Source organism: Suncus etruscus, chromosome 8 (genome assembly GCF_024139225.1).
Source record: "Suncus etruscus isolate mSunEtr1 chromosome 8, mSunEtr1.pri.cur, whole genome shotgun sequence".
Taxonomy (NCBI): Eukaryota; Metazoa; Chordata; class Mammalia; order Eulipotyphla; family Soricidae; genus Suncus; species Suncus etruscus.
The window spans coordinates 96,331,928-96,341,108 of NC_064855.1; the positions used below are offsets into that span (position 1 = coordinate 96,331,928).

General features: G+C 37.0%; 1 protein-coding gene across 1 annotated transcript in view; it reads right to left on the reverse strand.

Moving 5' to 3' along the window:
- Positions 1 to 8,966, reverse strand: part of LOC126015991 (endogenous retrovirus group K member 10 Gag polyprotein-like) — a 33,594-nt gene extending 24,628 nt beyond the window's left edge. Inside the window, exon 1 of the mRNA XM_049778508.1 lies at positions 8,941 to 8,966. Within this exon, the coding sequence (XP_049634465.1) occupies positions 8,941 to 8,966 (26 nt within the window). The remainder of the gene's footprint in view (positions 1 to 8,940) is intronic.
- Positions 8,967 to 9,181: the final 215 nt, after the last annotated feature.

Here is a 9,181-nt window from a genome sequence, read left to right on the forward strand (position 1 = left end):
TCAATAGGAGAATTTCAGGGTCTCCCTTAGTTTTTGATGAGGTACATTTATATGCAACTAAGGATGACATGTATATTTAATAAGAAACTCCATTATGTGTACACATGACAGGAGAAAGGGAAAAGAAGACATTTGTACTGGCTACGGTAATGCTATATATAATAAGAAAGGCACCTAGAATTACTTGCTGCAGATTTAAAAGGATAATCTTGGGTGAAGGGAAAGGCAGGGAGGAAGCAGTGGTTCCAGATGAAGACAGATCTTAAATATTCACATGCTCTTAGTAGAAGCATCTGACAGTGAATGTTAAAAATACACAATATTTTGTTGATAGAAAATACTAACAGTGTCTTCCACTAAAAACAATTTTTCTCACTAGATGAATTTAGGGGCAGTAACTTATTATTGGGTGAGGCAAGCATGCCTTCAGTTATCTGAAGAAGTCATTTTGAAGTATATAAGTTTTTCTATAATTTTTCATTGACTAAACTATTTGATTAATTCACTATGTTAAATACACTTACAAGCCTAGAAATTTACAAAAAAAATCATTTTCAATAAATTTCATTTGCCACATAAATTTCCATTTAAGATATTTTTTACTAGTCTGTTATGTATTTAGTAAGATGTGGTTAGCTTAATATGCCTAAAGTAGGGTTACCTCATGCAAAGCATGTTTTCCAACACTTTAAGCTACTTTTCTGACCCTAGGTAATTTTCTTTATCAAATGTTTTTGGTATTTTGTTTGTTCACTTTTGTAGTGTTTTCTAACAAATTTAATTTTGTTTTGTTTTGTGTTTGCTTATTTGTTTCCTGGCAGTACTCAGGATTTACACTTGGCTTGAAGTATTTTTTTTAATTAAAATTTTTGTTGGTAACAAAGTTCTAGGCATTCATTCTTTTTAAATTCATACTACTGGGGCCAGAGAAATAGCATGGAGGTAGTGCATTTGCCTTGCATGCAGAAGGATGGTGGTTCGAATCCCACATCCCATATGGTCCATGAGCCTGCCAAGAGCAATTTCTGAGCATAGAGCCAGCAGTAACCCCTGAGCACTTCCAGGTGTGACCCCCCCCAAAAAAAAATTCATACCTACTACTAGTGTCAGCATCCTCCAAACAATGGCCTAAGGTTCTTTATATCCCATATCCTTAGAAAATTTAAATAGTTTTGGCCACATGAACTCTTATGTACAGCATTACCTCATTCCCATTATCATTGAAATAGTGAAGATCCTGACCCTTATGCTATTTATCACCACCCTATCTTCTCACCCACTTCCCCTCACCGCGTCTCCTTTCACTTCCTGGGAACCTCAAGAAAATAGCTTTTGATATGAATTTTGTGGAGTCACATAAAGGTTTTAGAGGACCAAGCACTCACCTAAAATCCTATGTGAAATTTTCCTGTGAAGCATAATAACAACCCTCAAACATACACAGCCCCTGAAGAGCAAGTAGACTTTCAATGAAGTTGAAAAATGAATGATTATGCAACATGAATAATATTGTTTTGCATGGAGTCAGCATTTCCTGAACTGTAAGGTATCCCTTCCCCACAAGGCCCTTACCTAAACTTTCTTTTGAGATGTTAATCCCACCTCGATGGTAAAACCCACCCACCCCTGGGATGGGTCTGTGGTTTTAAAAAGGGAGATAAAAGATGCAGCCTCCGGAGAGATGAGAGAGCACAGGAAGGAAGACAGAGCTTGTGAGAGAAAGACTTGAGTTAGGCAGACATGGTGAAAGGGCTGCATTTGCATATTGCAGACAGGGCCTTGAAATAAAAGCAAGCTGACTCAGATGAAACTTTTTTTTTTAAATAATTTTTTTTTTTTGTGGTTTTTGGGTCACACCCGGCAGTGCTCAGGGGTTATTCCTGGCTCCAGGCTCAGAAATTGCTCCTGGCAGGCACGGGGGACCATATGGGATGCCGGGATTCGAACCGATGACCTCCTGCATGAAAGGCAAACGCCTTACCTCCATGCTATCTCTCCGGCCCTAAAATAATTTTTATTGTGACCAAAGTGAGTTACAAGTCTTTCACAGTAATATTTAAGATACATAGTGACAATAAACCAGGGCCATTCCCACCATCAGTGTTGTTCTCTCCCCACCCCTATTCCCAGCATGCATCTCATACCTCTCTCACTTGCCCCCCACCCTGGATTGCTAGTGTGACTGCTCTCCTCTGTGTATAGCTTATTGTAAATTGAGTATCAATTCTGTTGTCATTGACTTTGGGTTTGGTGTTTGAGTCTGATCATTTTATATTTCCACTCAATGTTCATATGACTAACGTTTGGTCCTAGTACACTCCATTTTCCCCCCTCAATTCATGAGGCAGAACAAGATAATTCAAGTTATGTGGTTCAGTTGAAAAAAAAAAAAAGAACTGGGAAGATTTTGCCTAGAGGTTATAAATATAAATTTAAAAGAAGAAAGGATAAAAAGAAGAAAAACAGAACAAAAAGCAAAAAAAAAAAAAAAGGCATCTATAAAAAGAGAGCATCCAGCTACTAAAAACAACCACCATCATATAATAACCACAAAAATAAAAGAAAATAAAAATTTTTAAATAAAAAAGAAGAAAAGAAAGAAAAAATAGAAATGAGAAGAAAAAGAAAAAATTAAATAGTAAGAAGAAAAAGAAAAAAAAGTAAAAAGTAAAGGAAGGATGATGGTGTGGCAAGGTTTTGTGTTTCGTAATGGGAATATTAGACAGGAAATTCCCTTGGCCTAAGAGATACAGGGTTTCTCTGCCCTTGAACCATATTGCCATGGGAACAACTACAGGCTTCACACAAGCTCATTTTCACACCCAAAGGTCTTTTAATGGTGCCAGGAAACTTTATGCTCAGTTGTGGATAAAACATCAGGCCTCTGTAGTAGAGATCTAGGTATTTGCATAGGTCATAGGATGAAGGCTAGGATAGACTTGTTCTAGAAGTTCTGTTCCATCACTGTTGTAATCAGTCTTCTGTAATTAGTGGTCTTAGTTTTTGCTCAGGTTCTAGGACCAAGCCTAAGATAGTGACTCTGATGAAATTTTAACTGACTGCTTGTGAATTATTTCTCCACAGTGTGTCTTTAGACCACTTGCAGAAGTAGCTACAGTAGCTATGCCTGGTGCAGCCTCATTCAACATGTGGACTTTATGCTTTATATTTTATTTAATCAACACTGAATAACTGGGATGTGTAAAATAACAACCTACAGAAGTGTACTTCCGCCCAAAGAACACATTCACGGTCCAGGCTAGTCCTGTAGAACCAAACTACTACTGAGAAATATAGCAAAAACATCACTGGTATCTGGAAATATGTGGGATATTGGGGTAGAGAAGATTGCCCAGAGATTGAGCCATTTAACTTAGACCTTAAAGAATAAATGATTTTTAGATAGTAAATGAAAGAGTTGTGAAAGATATTCCAACTAGGCCAATTTTAAACAAAAGCAAGAACAAAAACTACTAAAAGCATGTATGTGTCTTTGTGAAATGCAAATATACTCACATTCCCACCTGTAAGAAATTCTTTCCGTTTCTTCCCTGTAGCATCTAACTCAGGGATAGCCAAATTTAAACCCATTCAACAAACTTGGGATGGTGTATTGTATAGACAAGTCATGGTATTTGGTCATTAAAAATGCACTTAAATATAAAGTGCAACATAAATAAGCCTTTTATAGTCCTCTAAGTTAAAATAAAGAGAAATGATACATTTATTTGAGACCTGTTTCAGAACTTTGTCCTTAAGAAAGCAGAAAAAGTCCTGAGAAGATTGAGGGTGAATTAGGCCCCAATATCCAGTGTGTGGTTTGTTTCAATCCTGTTATACACAAGGCATCCAGCAACCTACCCAGTAGCATTACAAATTAGTACAAGGGCCTACCTTCTCCGAGTGCCATCAGCATCATTGCAAAGCTTCCAGCTTGGTGAGCACTATGTGGGCTAACTTCCAGCACCCCCTACCCCAACCCACACACACAACTCAGTTGCAAGCCTTCACTTCTTAAGTTCTACAGGTGCAATTGACACAATAAAATGACTTTCTATACCTAATTTTAGGATAAGTGGAGCTGATTGGTGTCAGGCTGATTTTGAGATGGCAAAAAGCTAAAGAAGATCCTCCAAATCTTCTCCCTTACCTCAGATAAAATGAGCATGCACGGCCATGAGCAGCAGAAACAGCAACTAAAGCTCCAGGATTTGTTGCCAAATTTGGAAAGACACTTGTCTCTCCAAGCCTTTAAATCCTGCAACATCCTTTCAGGTACAATATATTGTGCTAGGAATGAGGAGTTAAATGAAGCACATTTTGGGGTATGAGACTCCAGAGGACAGTAATAATTCTAAAGGAAAAAACATCATTTGGTTTGCTCATGCATCATTTTGGAAAGAAAATTTCAGTGTTAACGGCAGACTCTGAGTTTCCGATCAAAAAAGTGTTCAATAAAAAATGGCACAAGCTGTACTCATCACATTATAGTATTGTTTTTCCTTGTGGCATTTTGTTTTATTATATTTTATTTGAGATGTGAGTCACATCTGATTGTGCTCAAAAACTATTCCTTGCTCTTTACTGAGGGATCACTCTTGGTGGTGTTTGGGGGACCATATATTGTGCTGGAGATTAAACTGGGGTCAGAGCACATAAGTCAAGCCATTGAACCACTGCACTGTTTCCCTGACTCTTTTGATGGTATTTTTACTGACTTTAAAGAATCAGTATATACAGAGACTCTACTGCAGATATGATTTTATTAAAAAATAAAAATATTTTAAATGATTCATATATGAAAGTCAGAATTTTAAAAAGCAATTGTCTTGTGATCCCACTACAGATCTTAAAAGAATGTGGGCTTCTCAATAATAACTCCCTGATTTGTTTTCTATAGGAGCTTCCATTCTGTTCTGGTGGAATTTCTGAATATTCAAGAAGATGATATTCTAACACATGCCATGAAACTGTTCCCAGAAATGGCCCATAGCTTCTACTACAATGAGAAGCTTTCACGGTTTTCTCTATAAATTCCAGTACAAACAGAGACCAGTTTACTATGTGTTCTATTCTCCACTCCAAAAGACACATTTAGCAGTCTAGAGAATGGGAAGAGACCATAAATTGGGATTAGTAGGTGAAAGACTATCTGGAGCAAGGAATGTCCTGAGAAACATCATCATCTATAAGTGTCCTAAAGAACTTCCCTGATCTTTCTAGAAGATGTTCACGTGCTTACTTGCTGTGTCTAATTGACTTATTTTCCATAATTCCTTTTTCTAGTTCCAAATAACTTCTTTTTAAAAAAATATTTTATTTAAACCATTATGATTTACAAAGTCCTTCATAGTTGGGTTTGAGAAATACAATGAATCAGGGCCAGTCCCACCACTACTGTTGACCTCCCACCACCAATGTTCCTAGAGTGTGTTCTATACCTCCACTTTTGCCTTCTGGCCTGCCAGTATAACAAGCCCACCAAATGACTTCTTGAATAGAAATCTTAACTTCCATTTACTAACACTTCTGAAGCCAGGTTTACACCCTGCATTCACTACATTTCTTTGATATTTGTAAGTAAATTAGTAAGAGTGTTTTCCTAATTAAAAAAATATGGAATGAATGAAGAACTGAAGAGAATATAGAGCAGCAGATAGGGTGCTTACTTTGCATGTGGCTGATGCAGACTTGATCCCTGATCAAGTTCTTTTTCCCCCTGATCATAGCCAGGAGTGATTCCTGAGTGTGAAGGCGGGAGTAACCTCTGAGCATTGCCAGGTATGGTCCAAATACAAAAACTAAAAGAAAATGAAATGGAATAAATAACTAGAGGAAACTCATGACTTAGGCCTTGCTAAAATGTTTATTAACACATCTTGGTTTCCAGTATTTGAGAGTTATAGAGAATAAAATACTTTTTATGTATCTGTGACCAACAATTCACATCTTTCTCCCTCAGATATATGACTGATTTAATACTTTTAATACCACACAGAATAATCTTGCATTAATAAATATCGCAAACTGCTTTCCATAACACTATGGTGCTCAAAGGCCTACTAATTCTGCTGCTTAAATTCTTGAATATTTTGGTTGTGGTAGGAGAGGGACTGTGTCATACCCAGTATTCTGGGCTTACTTCTTGCCCTTTCCTCAAGGATGACATCTGGTGATGGTCTGGGAACTTTATGCAGTGCTCAGATACTAAAATTGAGCCTTTAGTATGCAGACAAGTTCCCCAACACACCTAAACTCTTGTATGATCTCCCCAGTCCAGTTCCTGAATATTTTAATCCATTTTTTGCTTTCATTTTTTTTACTCTTCATCTCATTTTAACTTACACTGTTTCATCTCAGTGGGTGAACAAATAGCAAAATTCTAAAATCAAAGGAAAACCTTTTCCATTTCTTTTATTCTCTGTGAGCAGCAAGAAGGACTGTGTTGCTGGATATACACCCATTTAATTGCTACAAAATTTGGAACCACAGAAATAGCTTTGATCATTCATAGGCATATGTGATGGATAGCTACTTTACCAGTGCCCTCAGCAATCCATCTCCGTAGGATAATGACAGTGGTAACGGGAGAGAGAGTAGAGCTGACTTCAGCAGAAATGACCACAGGAGAAAAGGCAGAAGAAAGGGATTGGTCTTTGAGCTGCTCTCTGTGGCCTTTTGTGAATGGAGGCAATTCTAGTTACTCTGATTCAGACACTTAGCAGACTTTCTTACACAGAAAGGGTCAGATCTAGAGATATATAGTTTAACACATGGAACTATATAGTTTAGCAGAACCAGTAGATCAAGAACATTGATAGCCTAACTTTCCTCACATTCTAAAAGATGAAACTTTTGTTTGTTGTTTTTTGTTTGTTTGTTTATTTGGAGAGCTATACCCTGCTACATACTCAGGGATTATTCCTGTTTCCATGTTCAGAGATTCTTCCTGCAGTACAAGGAAACCATATGCTGTGCAAAAGATTGAACCAAGATCAGTTAGTTACATACAGTGCAAATGCCCTTATTTCACCCAACCTGAGAGATGAAACTTAAACTGAGATAAACTATATCCACACCAATCTATTTTATAGTTGGTCTATTTTATGGATTCTCTGATTATTATTGAATAAAGCCTCTACTGCTCCTACAAGCAAAGTCAATGAAAGTGGCATAGTCTTAGCCTTTGGCACATGCAGTCTTGAAATAATTTTTCTATGAACTATAGCTAAAATACAAATTAGATGCTGGCCTGAAGTAATTTGTGTAACTTATAAAAACATGACTTAGATAATACATTATCTCAAAATTATATGATGCGTGAAATTATGTATAATTATGATAGTATTAAGCAAAAAGATTTTATACTAATATTTTTATCTCTTATTAGAGAAATATTGTCAGCATTAAATTATTGTTATTTTATTTTACTAGTGAACTGATATGTATCTCATCCTCCTATTTGAATCTTCATAATGTGGTGTTATTTGAGGAAACATTTATGTTAATTTTCAGATATAAGTGATATAAATTTTTTTGGGGGGAGATGGGCCACACCCAGCAGTGCACAGGAATTACTCCTGGCTCTGTGCTCAAAAATCACTCCTGGCAGGCTAGGGGACCATATGAGATACCAGGAATCGAACCTGGGTCTGCCCTGGATTGGCTGCATGCAAAATAAATGCCCTACCACTGTGCTATCTCTTCAACCCCTGTAAATTTCTTGATATGTAACCATCCTGGTTTCTATAAGATCACATATTTTGAGAGATTTATCTTAAAGATATTGGCTCATGAACTTACAGAAGCTAGCAAGTACAAAATTTATAGGGCAACTAAGTCACCAGGCTGGCAGTTCAAAGATTTGACATTACAATCTTGAATTTTGAACCTGGCAACTCAGGAGAGCATCTACATTTCAATCAGACCAAATTCACTTATTTGGAACATCTTAATCTTAGCTTTTTAAAACCTTCAACTAATGAAATCATGTACTGCCTTAGTTAAAGTCAACTTATGATAAAGGTTAAGACCACCTAAAAAACATCATTTATTGCAACATCTTACACTACTTTTGAACAAATAATTGGTCACCACTGTCAAAACAAATTGACATAAAAATTAACTATTGCTGATGTCTAATGGACATCTCAGATTTACAGCAAACCTGTTGGTTCTCCAAAATAAGTCTCCATCTTATTGACTATTTTCTATTAGTTGTGTCTCAGGATGAAAATAACTACTCAAGTAATTTTAGTTTGTTTTTTAAAATTACTCCAACAGAGTAGGTATTTAACCTGGCAGCAAATACCATCACATGCAAGATATCATCGATCTGGCTTCTGCTCATTAACTTCTTGACAGCTGAGCCAAATATTTTTTCATCTGGTCAACTATAGTTCCCTTATAAATGCCCCTTACAATGATCTATTATTTTCACAGAGACCAGAAGAATTTATCAGTTTATAAATGCATTTATATACATACATATTATTGAAGTTATGAGTTTTTATTATCTTAATTTATCTCTATATATAATTAGATTATATATAAAAATCTAAAAATAAGACCTGGGGTTGGAGTTAAGTACAGTGGATAGGGCACTTTTCTTACATGTGGCCAACTCAAGTTCAAAACCCGACACTATATATGGTCGCCCAGCTTCACCAGGAGTTTCTCCTGGGCACAGTGCCAGGAGTAAACTCTGAGCACAGCCAGATGTGGCTCCCCCAAATTAACAAATTAAAAAAAAAATCTTGCTTACTACATTTTTAGTAAGCTTGTTCACTCTGCATGTTCTGCCAGTCCAGCAGAGAAACCTAGGAAAACATGAACTGAAAAGCATCCATCAAATTGGGTAATTAGAAGGTCACTGGTGGCCTTTACTGAGTAGTCTTCATAAAGTGATAAGGGCAAAAGCCAGGCTACACTGGAATTTACCCATCCATTATGCTTCTGTCTGCCATGCGGGACTCTTTCAGCACAGTTTCCAGTGAAGCTGTGAGTTACCCGCACATTTTGCTCTCTGCTTACTTTGCCAGCTGCTTTAGTGCATCAAACACGCTGCCACATGTATGCATGCTTTCCCGTCAAGGCTCATATAAGCCAGCTGTTGCAACAAGCTTCAAAATGCTGCCTGCAAACTGGCAGGAGTCTGAATAGCTTGGAACTCCAAAGGGAC